Source organism: Falco punctatus (genome assembly GCF_963210335.1).
Source record: "Falco punctatus genome assembly, chromosome: 10".
Lineage (NCBI taxonomy): Eukaryota > Metazoa > Chordata > Aves > Falconiformes > Falconidae > Falco > Falco punctatus.
In genome coordinates this window covers 33,650,010-33,666,678 of record NC_137590.1, presented here as the reverse complement: position 1 = coordinate 33,666,678, position 16,669 = coordinate 33,650,010, and the positions used below count along the sequence as shown (strand labels likewise).

Sequence of the window (16,669 nt, the reverse complement as noted above, 5' to 3'; positions counted from 1 at the left end):
GAGGAAAGCGTCACATGCGAGAGCAGGAAAAAAAAAAGTCTCTTAACCTGTTTCTATAGGATTTCTTGATTACAAAGGGAGCGAGAATAACTGTGTTGAATGGTATTATTGTTTTCTGTTCTGTTTGTTTTTTAAATTCAGATATTGTTCTGCATGTTAACCAGAACAGTTCATCGGCTTTTATGGATATTAGACCTACTGAAAAGTTCTGTGGAAAGTCTGCAGAAAGCTTCTGCTGAATAAAAAAAAAAAAGACTAGAGAAAAATAAACAGTTCAAAGTTTAAACCAGTTGGAAAAATAAAACGATGATTTGAACTTGGGTCTTAAAATGCTTTCTAAATGGTAACCTTAGAGGGACCTAATTCCTTCTGTTTTTCTGATCTATGGTTTGTATAGAGGACTTTACATAAACTTCTGCAGAAGCGTTTGGTGGCTGCAGTTGTGATGTTGGAATAGCTTGCATTCCCCGCTCCCCCCCCTCCCCAAAAGGCTTTTGTTCATTGTATGGTGTTATATGTGACCATGTTATAACAGTTAGCAATTCTGCTGGGAATCTCTTTATCATGTGATTACAAAAATGACTGCGGCGAGAGAGGTTTTTTGAAGACGAATTTAATTAAATAAATGCCACAGCACTTTAGCACTAGGGAAATAGCTGGCTGTAACGTATTAGGTTCTAGGGTATCTCGGATAGCACTAGGCAAGTCACAGCATAACACTCCTGTAGCCTTGAAAACATTCCTACCAACATTAATAATCAAAATACCTTCGTGATACAGATAAAAATAATGAGCCAGACAAGTGTGTTTGTCCAGGTTTTTAGAGAGAACCAATGTCAAGTTCTCATGTCTCAGCGGTGTGTTCAGAGCCTGCTGCCAGCTCTTTTTTCCCCTAATAGAAATTTGTTAATATGAGTCAAATACGGTTATAACCAACACTGATTTTAAGTTATGTGTTAATAAAAGCCAGGATTTTTGAACTTATCAAAACCTACCCGTGATAATGATCTTTTACCAACGTTCAAGCGGGGGGCAGAGTGTGGTGAAATATACTGTGAGAACATTTTCTCTGTTCGCATGTTTTTTTTAATGTCCAAGGATGCAGATGCATGTCTGTCAAGAGTCTCATTGTGTGATCATTTGACTTAGTTTTAAGCATCTCTACAGCAGAAATCGCCGAGCAGCCAGAACTTGGCTACAGACCAAGTAGCTCATTGCCCTTATTTCTTTTTCCCATAAGTCTCAGTTAGAAGTATGTTAGAAATCAGAAGAATTTCTCAAGAAACATCTAGTTCAACTACCAGCAAACTGTCCCCGTTGTCAGCTGACGTGCAGATTTTTACTTTTTTCTGGTCTGCTAGGTCATCTTCTCCCTGTTTGTTTTTAGCAGTGTATGTCGGTGGGACAGAACTAAGGTTGGGAATATTTCTGCAGTAGCGTTTGCCTGCAGAATAAGCCAGCACAGCTGAATATGTCAGGAACAGGATTATTTTCTTCCCCTTGCAAGAAGGTTGTATTCCTGTAATTGCTGGTTCAAGGGGTCCTGGCTGTCCTGTTCCTGCTCAAAATACTCTTTTGTATGCAAGTGAATGTGTGCTAATACACACGGGCGAACGCGTGGCAGAGCTGGATGAGATAAAATCGAGTGCGATCCTTGCTGCTGTGAGGAACTGCAGACTGGTTTGGTATTGCTGTATTACTTGTGGCTTTTAGGGGAGTATTAAGTGTCTTTCAGCCTGTTGCCTAGCCAGCATCTCTAGGCATAATTTAGGGCTTAGGCTGCTGGTTCCTTCCTCTGGTACTTTCAACTCTGACCTTGTTCACAGTGAACCAAGGTGAAGCTGCAGTCAGTTGTGTGAAGAGGGAAAATGTATGCATCTGATTCTTATCTGTCTGTTCCCATGCAATGATGATTGTAATGTTGGTTGCCTGAGAAATACGTGTAATATTGGTAATTGCTCTGTTATCACTTGCTAGGCATTTATTTGATGCTCCTCTACTTCACGCTACTCCCACTTTAATATTAAGATTATGATTTCAGACACATTAATATAGTAGAAATCCAGAAGTTAAGATGGATATGAAAGAGTGCTGTGGGTGGCTGAACAGCTGCTGTGCTGCTCACTTTTTGAGACAGTTGAGCTAAAATAATTTAAAATTAATTTATGATTTTAAACTTTTCTGTGTTTGTTGAGCCACTTGGATGACCAGATGCATCCTGCTTTCTGTGTTGAGTTTTGAGGCCTGAATTTTTACTTAACTTGCACGAAACAAGGTTTTATTTTGACTCCAAGTGGAATATTTCAGAAACACAGAAGCAAGACATAAAACTTTGTTGGTTTTGCAATAAACAATTTTTGCAATAAAACAGTTGTAGATCGGTGTCCTGGTGTGCAGGTGCTCTCTGTAACAGTGATTTCCCCGCCCCCCCCCCCCCCCCCCCCCCTTTGGCTATTAAGGTGAGATTTTGATTTGCATTAGAATATCAAACGTTTTCTGTGTGTTTAAATGTATTAAGAAATAGGAAATTTTGGAAATTTTTCCTGTAAAGAGGCTCTGTGGTGGTGGACAATCTGTGTTGTTGGAGGTAGTATGGAGGTAACATTAATCCATATATAACGTTACCTGGGTTCCTTTTCATTTCTGCTGCTGTCAAGCTAACAAGCTAACCGGACAAACCAGTGTCTGTCTGGTGACACTGTAAGTTCTTCAGAGATGGTAAAGTTGGAAAAAACCAAGTATGTGTAATACTTAGCACCATGGGACTTAGTACCTGTTAAGTTCTTCCAGCAAAATGTCAACACGATTAAGTTAACGAAACAGAAGTGATCTAAAAGCCTTCCTATTTGAACAGGCTCCATAAAAATGCCATTTTTAGCACTGCACAGTTTTGAATGCAACCCTTTTACTGTTTTGAAGATCCTCCCTTCCTGCTTGAAGTGGATTCTCTGCATATTGTCTTGGTTTTGACCTGTTTCCTAAGCAAGAGGTGTCAGTGTAGCCCCAAGGCTGCTGTTCCTGGGGTAATCCGTGATGCAGAGAGCAAGAACAGAGTCACAGGCGAGGGGCTGCTTCTGTTCCCAGAGAGCTTTTTAAAATAGCTGCCTGGGCACATCCCGCATGCGATGTACTCTTGAGTGGTTACAGTGGAGGGGTTGACAGTGTCACCTTTCGTTCATGCTGTTTGCCGTTTAGATGTAGTTAATGTTTCAAGGATGTTTTTTTCAGAATATACATCTAGCAAAGAAGCATGGTAGAAGAGGAGGTATAAGCTGTGTATTGGCCTTCTGTCCACCGTGGTCTTTTTTTAAGAAAGCAGTCGATTGATTGATTTTTCACTGCTTAGGAAGTAAACCCACACTTTTAACCTCAATGATTCTGTGATTCTATTGCCTTAAAATTAGTTTTGCGTCAGCTTTGGCCAGATGAGAAATACTTGCAGTAGTTGCAGTTTGCTTTCTTGTTGGGCTGTCTGGAGCAAATCATTAATGTAATTTGTTTACAAAGTTCTCAAGTCTTCTGTTTGCCCTTGTCATTTATTAAGTAGGGCTTTTGCGTGAAAACCGCACCTGATGCACTGATACAGCTAGTGGGAAACTGGGCTGAGCTGGGGGATTCTATATACCGTGATGAAATATTTGGGCCTACCCCCACCAAATTGTTGAATTTAATTTTTTTTTAGGTTCTAGATCGAGATTGCTATGTTCCATGTTAGCTTAGGAGGCTGGGAGAAGGATGTTGTCATTGTGAAATAAGAGTGCCAGCACAAGTAGCTAGTTGAAAAGAACTGATGAGGAATAAGTCCCTGCTCACAGAAGTCTGTATTTCAGTGAAAGCTTGATGGCGTTTTCTTAAGGAAATCTCTTCTTGTGACAGTGACAGCTCACAACCTGCTGGGCTGTATTGAAGTGTTTGCATCCATAGCAAAGGAAATGATACACCGTGAATGGTTTTCTCCCCAGGTGCTGAAGAAGTCTTGCTGCTCGCCAGAAGGACTGACCTGAGGAGGATTTCCCTGGACATGCCAGATTTCACTGACATTATTCTGCAGATAGACAATATCAGACATGCAATTGCCATAGACTACGATCCTGTGGAAGGCTACATCTACTGGACTGACGATGATGTCCGGGCAATTCGTCGGGCGTACCTTGATGGCTCTGGAGCACAGACTTTGGTAACCACAGAAATCAACCATCCAGATGGTATTGCTGTGGATTGGGTGGCAAGGAACCTGTACTGGACTGATACTGGAACAGACCGCATTGAAGTGACACGGTTGAATGGGACCTCGAGAAAGATTCTTATCTCAGAAAACCTAGACGAACCTCGAGCAATAGTGCTCAATCCTGTAATGGGGTAAGTTTTGTGTTTATTGGCAGTCCTGTGATAGGTCTTTGGATCCAGGTTATGGTCTCCTGAAACTGAAAATCTGCGGATTGTGAGACGATGTGTGTATTATTTGTCAAATGTTCTGGAAATAACTGGCTTTTCCTTGCTTCATCCATTTAATGCTGTGTATGTAAAAGGTAACTTCTAAATACAGTGTTCTCCAGTGAACCTATACATAGTGTGTGTGGTTGAATTTTCTTTTTTCTGCTTCTTCAGTGTTATCATAACTATGAAAGAATTGAGCCACTGCACATTTCTAATAGTTTAGTTTATTTAATGCTTAAACTTTGTATTGTCATCACTGATTACAGTTTGAGTTGACTTGTTCGCTGCGGTTGAGGAAGCAGAAAGTTAGGAAGTTCTTTCAGAAGAAGAACTGATCTCGGCACTATTTTGTCTTGCATGTCTTGCATTGACTGTTTCTCCTCTTTGTTTTTTACAGCTATATGTATTGGACAGACTGGGGGGAAAGTCCGAAGATAGAATGTGCTTATTTGGACGGCTCAGAAAGACGAGTTCTGGTGAATACGTCCCTAGGTTGGCCTAATGGCTTGGCACTGGATCTTGAGAAAGACAAGCTTTACTGGGGAGATGCAAAAACAGATAAAATTGAGGTGAGTAATAGAGCCATACTTGGGTGCATTCTTAGAAAACGAGTGAGTGCTGTTCTCAGGTGCTGCTTTGTGTCTTGGATACATTTACCCATTTTTTGAGGAGTCAGTTGTTTCATTAATACTAACATGATGTTTAGCGTAACAAGACATACTTGAGTAGAAAGGAAATATATTCATGTGGTTCAGAAAACTTTTGCAAGAAGTGTTATGTTTGTTATGTCTCCGTTGCTACAAGTGTAATTTAATTGCTTGAAATCTCAAGTTTTACCTGAGGCTTTTGCAACAAATTGGGACACTCAGGTGCAACCTCTTTAAAAGATGTTTTGACTTGTCTGTGGTGCTTGGAACTAGTATCTAGGATTGCTGCGTGCAAAAGACTTGATGCAAGGTTCGTGTACAGAAGGTGGATGTGGGGCTCTAGAGAGCTGTGTTTCAGGACCTTAATCTTTATGTGGTGTCCAGATGCATGGGCAAGAGGTAATTTTTAATGTACCACCTAGACATCTCTAAATTTCAGGAAAATCCTCTTCACAATGTTGTATAAACATTTATGAAAATGTTTCGTATTCTTAGTTGTTGAAAGAATGCCTGATAGAACATGGTGTGATTCTCTTATGCCCCGTTTCTTTGGGGAAGAATTTTCTTAAACATGTGAAGGATTCATCCTGTGTACCTATTGCTCAAACAGTAGACGAAGTTGGACAAACTTTCTGCTCATTTATTATGATGTGCTCCCAGGAGTAAGGTAGTGAGGTGTCTCTGGAGATTCACTGCTTTACATTTTACATATGGCCAAAGCAGACAGCTGTACTGGTCTAGTCGTAGACATTGACAATTGTACTGGGGAGGCCCAAGACGTTTCGAGAGACGTTCATCTAAAGGAGATGCCTTCCCCCCCCCCATTGTTTTTGCATTAGTATCCCGTGATTAAATCTTAATCTAAAAGAATAATTGTACTGCCACAGAAGTGAAACAAGTCTTAGCAGAGAACTTGAGTCGCTAAGTAGTTTCACTCCGAACAGAAAGTGATAAATAACTGAAAGAGAGTGGAGGTTTGGGGCAAGGTTGTTTTGGGCTTCTGAGCATGCGTTCATGAGATTCTGAGGCTTCAGTGAATTATTAACAACAGTATTCCACTGAGAGGAAATTCAACAAATTGATAGAGCTTGAAAATGGGATGTAGAAGGGCAGGTGGGTTTTGTGTAATCTTAAGAATATGGAACAGTCATTTTATACGTATGTTGTGGATGTGTCCATGGGGTTGCTGAAGGCCTGTATATAGTAGTGGGCTTGCTTGCATGAGTGTGTCCGTTTAATTTGAGACAGCTGAGGATATGGATAGAGAATATGGATACAGCCAGATGTGGTGAGGAAGTCTCAGTTGCTTAAGATCCTGTTGTGTTCCCCTCCACCCTCAGTGCTTAGTTTTTAAATAAAATAGTTAAGTAGTGCATCTGGTTACTGACCAGTTGTGTTCATATTTCTATGAAGGAAAAACTGGATTTTGAACCTCAGTCTAAAGTTGTTATAGAAGGTTATGATTAACCCCAGGGTTTGGATGAAAACATGAGACGTGACCTGAGATCATGCAAATTCAGAAGTTCCTACTCTGTTATCTTTAGACCATTACATTTCTCAGCCAGACAAATGCTCTTTTTAAATATCTTGAGCTCCAGGTGACTGGTGACCATAGGTCCCTTGATCTGGTTGTGGTACATTCTTAGTGTGAAGCAGTTGTTTATCTTCCACAAAGATGTTGGTAGAACAGTTGAAGAATTAAAGGTGCTAAATAATTAGTTCTGAGTATTTTAATTTGAAGAGAATTCTCCAAGGAATTTGAATGAGCTTCAAAGTAAGATGAGGGGAATAGCTAGCTAATTGAAATCTATTCATAAAACCAATTATCAAACCAGAATGTGATGTGAGACTAAAACACTCCAAAAAAAGTTTTTTCTCTTTAAAACAATAATTAAAATTTTTCTTCCTACGTGTAAGATAGTTTGCTGAAGTCATGTTTTGACTATACTGTTACAGCTGTCTATTTCTGTACTAATAGCGAAGAAAAGCAATATGGAAACTTTTCACTTGGTGATGGCCTGTGAAGCTGATTGAGTTTTCACGTCGTTTGGGGGAGTAGCAGATGAAGTATTTTTAATTAAATCGATTTTGAGGAATGGCTGTGCTCTCTAGAGGTTTTGCCCTCAGGAAGAGGGGAAGCAAGAATGTCTGCTAGCTCCAGAAATGTAACTTCAGTGTTTGGCAGTAGCTGAGTACTGGGCTTAATGACTGTTGGAGAGATCCTGTCCCCCCTTACCTTGCAGCCTGCAGGACATGGAAAATTCCAGATGCCACCTTTTATAGCTGGGAGCATAGCTGTGCAATGTGTTTCACGGGTTTAAGCAGTCCATTCGGTCTGTCTCACTTCATTGTAAGGCAGTGAAGCCAGTGATGCTGTTTAGTTTGGCATTAAAGTTTAGGAAAATCAGGGAAGCCAAAGTAAGGGCTTTTTATTCCCTCAGTTTTTCTTTTGCTTATTGTACTTACCTCTTTTGGTTCTGCACTGTTTGCAAAAGTGGAGAGAAGAGGGTGGTTCGCTTGGTCCTGCACACAGATGATGTTCTTTATGTGAAGTGCATTGTGGCATCTGTAGATATGTTGATTCCTATATATTGTGCAACCCTGTTTTCATTGTTAGCACAAAGAGTGAAATCTCCATGCTCCTAGCAATGAATTCTGTATTTTCTTAGATTAAAACAGGTGTAAATATTCTCATTTTAAGTCGTCCACACACCCTCCCCCCCCCCCTTTTTTTTCCTGTTTAGCACTTTTTCTCTTTATGCTTGGAGTTTACTTTTGTTATCTCACAGACAGACTCCTTCTGAGGCTGTATTTACAAATATCTGAATAGGCCGATTTAAGATATGATGGGGGGTGGTGGAAATCATGTGTGTTTCCCACAGTTCTGAATCATGCTGTGAAGGAGTCTGTCATGGTCTGTTTTGGACTAGCATGAGTTAAAACAGCACTGGCACGTTATCAGTAGAAATGGCTCTTAGTCATCAGTAGAAATGGCTCTTAGTCATCTATTGCAGAACTTTCATTAGAAAACGATCTCCAATTTCCAGTTTGGAAGATGTGCTGGACACGTTTGTATATTCTGCTCACTTGGGAAAGAGCTGTGTGACTTAACCAGCCACTGGCACGGCTCAGATACTGGCCAGTTTGAGATCAGGCTGTAGTAGAGCTTCTTTTCATTAATACTCCTCTACAAGATGAAAAAAGTGTGCTAAGAAAATATTTTAGAATAGAAGCAAATTGATCCAATGGATGGTATTTCATGTTTGCTGCTCATCTTGCTGTATCTGTAATCTAACAGTCCTTTCTGCAAGATTTCAGCGTTGGAGAGGTTCTGTTGATACCCTAGGTTGTCCCAGTAAGCCATGGTTTGTGCTGCTCTGCTGGCCCGAGCACGCGTGAAACCTCGCTGTACAGTGTAGGAGGCAGGGCATTTCCACTCCTGCTTGCTGTTGGAGTTACTCAGTGTGAACTCATTCTCTCATGCATGTTCCGTTGCCAAGAGCATGCCATTTCAGTGCCTTGCCAATGCAGCTGGTGTCCCGTTGATTTGTTCGGTATGTGTGTGTATGTCTGTTGCATCCACAGCTTGTCAGGAGCAAAAACCAGCTGACTGCAAGTTGAAGACACCCGGTTGTATTTTATGTTATATTTGACCTAGCTGAGCATTAGGATTTTTCTCTTTCCCGGTAGACACCTGAAACTACCTTTAAACATGTTACTGGATAAACGTGGTTTGTTAACACCAAGAACCGGCATAGGTGGGATAGTAGATAGTAAGCTGTAGCTCTGATTTGTAACTCAATAGATGGGGGGGGGTAGGGGGGGAAAGGCCGATGAAGTTTTGGGTGGTTTACTCTGTTGCTGCACTGCCAGGAGATTCATCTCAATGCTTCATCTGAAAGGACATTCATGCGTATGACTGCATCAAGGACATTCAGGGTTACGTTGAGCACTCTTGGAGGAGGAAGACTTCAGCCAACTGGAGGGCCCCTACGTGGTCCAGAAAGTGGCACTCTGCTGCAGAAGGCAAAGGTGGCATGTGGCATGTGGGTGGCTGCGTGCTGCCTTGTACGTGCTGAAGGTGGGAGGCCAAAGAGCTGTTAGATGATAGTGGAGCAGGGCAGTGGCTGGGCCAATATATTGCTCTGCCCTGGGGAGTTGCATCCTCTACTCCCATCAGTGTCATTTTAGGGCAATTAGTTTCTCTTGGGCTTTTGCGGTGTTGTCACTTGGCAGTTGTCTCATCTGAAAACCGCAGTCCCAGACTTCCTGAAGCAGCTAGAAATTTTCCAGATGCCAGAGATCTGCAGAAGGCATAAGGTAAAGGAGAAATTCCCATCTCCACTCTTCCTCTATCCATCTACTTTCACGGGCCTCAGAATGTCCCGGCTCACCATGTAGAAACTGCAAAGTAGAATAAACCGCAACCATTATCTCTCATACTGAGCAGAGCATGGTTGGACTTAAAGCTTGTTGAGAAAGAAGTATTAAGGCTGATGCCCAGCCATGTAAAAAGTGCTGTGTGGGCTCCTCTGTAGCTTTCTACAAACTGCTTGTAGACAAGAATTGCTTTCACTGAAGAGCGTGCCTTCAGCTGCTTTCCATGTAGGAAAAAAAAAAACCCAAGAGTGAATATAGCTTGTGCATATTTGTGCGTATCTCTGCTTGGTATTCTGCTCTGGTTTCTGGTATTTTACATCTGCAGGGAGTCATCTTACTCTCTCTGGGACGTCCTGTTCATATACGAAGTTCTTAAACAGTGCCTGAACTTTGTACAGCTTGGAAATTTGATAAGCTGAAGACATCTGTCCTGGTTTTGCTGGGTCTGGGGTTTGAAACGTCCTGTAAATGTCTCTGGTATGGCTTGTTTGTTTGTTTGGGGGTGGGGGGTGGCTTTGTTTGGTTTTGGTAACACATTTTGACATTACTTTTGGGGTGCGCTCTTCCGCAACGAGAAAAGAAATGCTGCAGAGTTGTCGAGGGGACCGAGCAGCGTCCTATACCAGGGGAGTGCCTTCTTATTTATGCGTGTAAAACTTCACGGGGTGAAAACAGCAGTTACCCTTTCCTGGCCAAACCCCTTCCCTAACCTTCCCATCTGCAGCGCTCAGCTGCGACACAAAGGGCTCAGTCACTTCACAAGCCGTTTGCATCCTGTAGAAACCATTTGGCAAGGCTCGTCAAAATTTTGCGTGACAGGAGCCTATGGGGCTTTCACTGCAAATTTGGCACCCTGTGGTAACATTGTTCCCAGCTTTTATTTTATTTTATTTTATTTTTTTAATTGGTTTGGCAAAAGTATACAGCAAGGAAAAATATGTAGCACATTTTGAGTCGTGTCTGTCGAAATCGTGTGTTTGTCCGCAGGGCTTCAGCTATGAGTAAGGGGCATGGATTAATCCAACTGAACGGTGGATTTTACTGACAGAGAAAAGGTACTTTCCAGGAACGAACAGCAGATTAATAAGGATTACAGGGTTCCAGCAGAGAGAGAAGCAAAGACCCAATGGCATCCACGTGTAGAGTTTCCTAATTCTCCTTAAAAACAATTTTGTGGTTAGCCAGGTTTTCCCATGTATTATTTCTTCAGCATTTGCTTAAAGTGCCTAAGGTATAATTGCATAATGAGCAATTACTGAATTCTCAGGTGCCTGTTATTATGTATGCGTTCTACTTAAGTTTGTGCAATATTCTTGGAATAAATGTTACGTAGACTATCCCTTCTGGCAGCTTCCCCTCGCCGCCTGCCCCCCCCCCCTTTATTGACAAATGTCCTTCATTTGTCTTTGCAGAAGACATAATTATGTACAGTAATTCTTTGCAAGTTCGTAGGGTGTTTAAGTTTAAAGTGTAAGTCAGCACCAGGTGACGACCCTCAAAAAATTTTCCAGGATGCAGTTATGTGGTTGTCCTTGAAATTTAAGGAAACAACCTTTATAATTAGTTTGTTGTCGATTACGTTCTGCATAAATAGTGTAAAAGGACATTTGGAACAATTTGCAACTGAAGTGGGAGTAGGCTTTGCAGAAGTCACTTGTACTGGGGAGAAAAACTAACACCTAAACTAATTTAAGGCTGCTTTTTTCTAAACAAGTCCCAAGTATATTTCACATATTACACTTTGCTTTCCAGTTGTTTGACCTAAAAAGTGCAATATTTAATTTATACATGAGACATTTTCTCGTAACCGATAATTTCTCTGTGTGTTTCTTCGCATTGGCATTTTTTCACTGAAGGATTAGCAAGATTATGTAGTGTAATAAACTACTTGGGAGATATTCTGGACTGATTTATGGAAACAGGCAAATCTCACAGAGAGAACAACTAATTTAAACTTATTGCCACATGCTAATTAGATTTTAAATAAACAAAGCATAATTTTTCTATAAATATATTTCAGAAGACCCATTTTATATTAATGTAAATAATCCTTACACCGCATATTTGTATTAACGCGTGAGAACAGAAAAGCGAAATGGATATAGAAATAAGAAATATGGATCTTCTTGATCTAAAGAATAGATACCAATCTAGGTAGACAGCTGCAGTAATAAACCGTTTAAACCGATAGTAGTGAGGGAGACTTAATTTCAGTGACTTCTTTTTTTGGAAACTTCTCAGTTTGATTTGATTTAGAACTGTGGCAGAGAAATGTCAGCTAATGTGATTGTTTGGAAAGTTATTAATTGCAGCTTATACTATGGTCCCTAGATAAGGCACATATACGCTATATCCTATACTTTTTGCTTCTGATGCATTTGTAAATTATATCCTTTCTAGATGCAAGTGCTGCATACCTAGAGTGATACATATCATGTTATGTTGACACATAATATGTTAATATTGAATAGCACATGTCAGAATTGGGCTGGCAAACTATGCATACATCCCTGCCGTTCCTATAGCTCTGTTCAGCGTATTCCTGCGACCCGGGCTGCTCCTTTGAATGCTGCCATTTGTGCCACTTCCAGTTTTTCTTTTTGCGACGTACCACTCTCCTGCTTAGGATTAAGCTGAGTTGTTGGGGGAGTGACACATGTACGTGTTTGTGGCCGTTGGGTATGTTTTTTGTTGGAGGTTGTGTATGTGGTTTGTGAGCATTCCATACCACTATGCTTTTATTCTAAATAGCCTCTGTGTTGCTGTGTGTTCCGCTTGAAGAACCAGCAAGCGTGAATGCTGGTGTAGGTGGCTGGGTGGGTTTATTTAACTGACAGGAGCTGCTCAGCAAATATTGTTGGGTGAGAGCTGTATTTGTAGCAGTGTCCAAAGACCTGGCATGTAACTATCTTCTAAGGTTTTGAAGGGGAATAATCTCTAGCAGTGAGCTTGGGACCAAATTTTTACTGAAAGCCGGATAATTGTTGTAGAATGGATAGGAGGAGTCATTTGGAGGAAGAAGTGTATTAAAATGTTGTCACAGAGTTCTGGCAGTTCTTGGACTTTGTTAAGATTGGTGACAAATTAGTTATGATGGCTTTTCCCAGAGGGGACACTGCTGGGATGGAGCACGGGCTTTCTTGAGGGGGAAGAGAGCTGTGTCTGACTTCAGTGCTTTAACGACGACAATTATAAATATCTGTGGAGGGCTGCATGGAGAATAAACCAGGTCCTCAGTAATTCTACAAAATTATATAAAGCCTGGCACGGCCCTTCAGTGAGAAGGGGGTGTGCACCTTCAGGAGGAGGAAGGAGACTTGCCAGCCGGGGAAGAGGGTCCTTTATTCTCTCCTCTTCAGGAATGTCCACTCACATCTGCCTGTTGGCTGCGTTGTGCTTGCACCATCAGACTCATCACCAGGTGTGGAGCCAAGAATAAGCACCCCAGTTCAGAGTTAGTGGCGTCTCAACCTCCTTGGCTGAAAGAATCTAGAATTTTCTGCTCAGGCATATTTAAAATGATCTTTCTTTCTTCAATTAGCTTGCTACCATAGAAATGATGTTGCAGTCGGTCCAGCCTTGTACATGCCAGCCTGCAGTGGGGAGCGGAGACCGCTGACACAACACAGGAACATCTGTAATGTTCAACAGACTGCTGAGTGATTTCAGATCCTAATGGTTTCTTATGAATTTGAATTCTTCTGGCTGTGTTACGTTTCTAAACCCTCAACTCCGGTTCAGGATTTCCTGGTGTGAGACCACCTCTTTCTGGAGCGCAGAAATACAGCCAGCCTCTACCGGCTAGTACACAATGTCCATCGCCTGTTCAGGAGCAGAGAGCCTTCGAGCTCCACTCTTGTAATTACAAGATCAGGTTGTCTATATTTTGCTTACTGCTTAATTAGGAATTTCAGTACGTTATTTTATGCCTTGCACCCCATGGGTTTTGTTTGCTTTTAAGAGGGCTGTTAGCAAGTGTGGGAGCTGCTGAGGAAAGTCAGACTCAGGTTCACAAAATGAGATGCTTTGGCTGATCAGAACGTAAGTGTTGCACCTCTCTGCTGTGAGCTATGCAGTAAGGAGGTACTCACAGAGCAGGAGACTCGTTGGCCGAATGGTAGATACCTAGGTGAATTCCCTGCTGTCCCTTTGTGTCCTTTACAGCATTCTGAGTTCGCTGCCAGGTGAACTTGCACCTGAGCAAGAGGAAGGTTTGACAACGTTGAAGAGGAAAGTGTTTGGTGTAAGGGACACATCTGAAACTCAGCCAGTTCCATCCTGTGTTCAGCAGTGCTCTTGGAGATACATATAATTTTCCAGTCTTCAGCAGTCTTGAGTAAAACTTCTTCTGCCATTCTGGATGGGTTGGGATGGGGGGTGCCTCTGCAGGTGGGTGATGAGCTAGCCTCAATTAGTCTTGTCTTTATCACCTTTCGGCTGAAATGCAGCAGCCCGGTAGGCAGGGGTATGGAGGCTTCAGTCCTCAAGGCAAACATCATGGACCAAAGCTATTGTACCGTGTCTCCTCAGCAGCACGTGATGCCATGAGCACATTCTTAGTTCTTTTAAGCTGAGATTCCCCCGATAACCTCAAATCAAATTCAAAACTCCAGTTCTCTTCTTCACAGTCTAGGCCATGCATATGGAAAAGATAGCTACATGTCTGAAGCGAAGACTGCTGTCTGGGGTACTTGGGCAGAAATGGATTTTCCACAATAAAGGCAAATCTTTTCTGTAGTAAAGAATTTTTTCGTAAGGGTTGTGCTAAGATACTGGATTAACCTCTCCTCCTCCTCCCTTTTCCCAATTTCCAGGAACTAAAAAACATTGAAAAGTTCAGTGCTCTCTGTTCCAAGTTCATAGTAGTTGACCTTGCCTTTAGCATCATAAATTACCAGAGATGTTTGTAAAGAAGCAGAGCCAAACCAGCCTTGCAGCAAACCCCCATTGTGTGGAAGCAGTCGCAGCGTGGGCTTCTTGTCCCAAGTAGAGGATACAGGAGATGGTGCAGCCTGTGTTAGCCATGCCGCTTCGTGCACTAGGAGAAAACCCTCAAATAATGATTTGATTGAATGACCCTCGCTTGGAATGCTCTTGATCAGGGATTCTCCTAAACTTTTATACGCCCAACTTGATACTGCATCCATTAGCTTCAGAGTGAAAAAATCTGCAAATACTGGCAGCTGACAGTTTAGATATTCCTTTGAGTCTTTACGCAGTGGAGTTTGTAGCAGTATGAGCTTATTTTCATCTACAACCATTCATGATTTATTAGGGTTGCTGTATAGTCATAAAGACCTCTAAATCTTGTTGATTTTCAAGGGACTAAATTGTTTTGTACTACTTTTTAAAAGGGGTGACTTAAAAAGCGAGCAGCGGACAGACAGCTTCTAAATTTGGTCTTTGTGAAGTGCTCAGGAATTACTTCTGTATGTGCAGCTTTTGCTATATTTATCAAGAGGAAATCCTGAGGATGTATTAAACTACAAAGCTGAAGAATTATTTGAGTTTTACATGCTTGAGGCTCTCCTTTCTCCCTGAAGAATTGTTTTAGGCTATGTGATATCAAATCACCCTTTTCCGCTTGCTAGGGAGAGAATTCTGCTTTACTTCCCTTGCTGGGATCAGCTTCCTGTATTTAAAAGAGGGATTTTGTATTTAGCGGTCCAAAGGCTTCTGTGCCTATGAAGTGTGGAAATGGGCCCCCCTTTATGAGAACCTGATGTCTTTTCTGGCGCAAATAAGTATTTCTTTTTCCAGTTCCTGAGAAAAAGGTGGCTTCTGTGGAAGCTGGAGTCACGTGGAGCTCTTTGTCAGACTGGCAGGTAGGATAGCTAAGAGAGTTTTTAACTCGGTAACCTTCTCAAAGTTACTTGCCAGTAGAATTTTCCTTCAACGCTATTCCCCTTTTTGCTTTTGTTTTCCTACTTTCTCCTGTTCTCTCCCAAGCCTGACACTGAGCTTTGGCATACAGCTTACCTCTGACCTAGAGGGAATGTGGGTGTGCTGCCCAGGAGATGCGATCCCATTAATACTGTCCTACGGCGCTGTCGAAAGAGCCTTGTTTCTCCAGTGCTTGGGGACAGTTGTGTCAGTGGGCACAGCGTACCCTGTCAGGCACATTGGTTTGTCACCGTAAGCCGAGAACTCTCTTTTCACTGGGAAAAAGTCCTTCCCCAGCTCTTTCTTATTTTCCTATTGCTGTTTTGGAAGAGAAGTATTGGAGATACTTGACCTTTCGGTGTCTGGAACTCTCCTTCCCGTACGTGATCCTTTAAACACACTGGGGAGGACGCTGCACCCTTCTTGGTGTTTAGTGACCTTAGGTGCGAGCTTTTTAAGTCATCCCTTTTAAAAAGCCAAAACACCACAGAAGAATTAGAAAATGAAGAAACAAACCACCAACACAAATTCTATCCACCTTTTATTTCAGCTCTGTTAGTTTTTTTCAGGGTTCTGCGTTGGGATTTCACAGCACCACAGAAGACAATTTTGGAACGCGTGAGCTGGATTGTTGTGAGCGATGCTGGCAGGGCAGGTGGTGGTACCAAGTGTGCTGGTGTGAACCGGGATGCTGTCAGAAAACAGGCGACCTGACATGGTGGGCTGACCTGGTGGGGTTCCTCTGTTTCTGAAGAACTCACGCTAAAAATAGAGGTGTAGAACTTGGTTTTCACGCCACATCTTATTAGTGAAATCTTGCAAGCTGGCCATACCGTTTTTAGACTGGTATCATCTGGCCCTAACAAGAAAGAAACCTAACAGACATACATGACAGCCACCACCAGCCTACCCTAGCTGTCCCAAGACTGTCTGCAACGGTGGGAATTTTTTCTGAGAAATGTTGGTAGCGTAGATGAGACAGACCAAAGGTTTTTGTGTCTATTTAGCCTTTCTAAAAATTCTTCAGTGCGCTGATGGGATAGCAGTCACTCAAAGGAAGACTTCCTTTGCTTGGCTTGATTGACCAGAGTCATTCTGTGGGAAAGGATGCTAACTTATTCTAAACTGAAGGTGACCCTTGCCTTTTTGTGAGCAATAAAGACATAATAGAGGCCCAGTTAGGGTTCAGCAGAACCCCCACAGCCATCTGCACACTTCATTGGCAGAAGTGGCTTTCACTTGAACTTGCATTTGACAAGTGTTTTCTGTCTCTTTCTCATTCAGAAGGGTCCTTCAAAGCCAAGTAATTGAAATGCTTTCAC

The 16,669-nt window shown here is 42.0% G+C and overlaps 1 protein-coding gene across 4 annotated transcripts in view; it reads left to right on the top strand.

The window, feature by feature from the left end:
* Positions 1–16,669, top strand: part of LRP5 (LDL receptor related protein 5) — a 191,943-nt gene that overhangs the window by 100,678 nt on the left and 74,596 nt on the right. For all 4 annotated transcript variants that reach the window (XM_080405472.1, XM_080405474.1, XM_080405473.1 and 1 more), the window contains 2 exons: positions 3,963–4,359; positions 4,835–5,006. In XM_080405472.1, the coding sequence (XP_080261598.1) occupies positions 3,963–4,359; positions 4,835–5,006 (569 nt within the window). The remainder of the gene's footprint in view (positions 1–3,962; positions 4,360–4,834; positions 5,007–16,669) is intronic.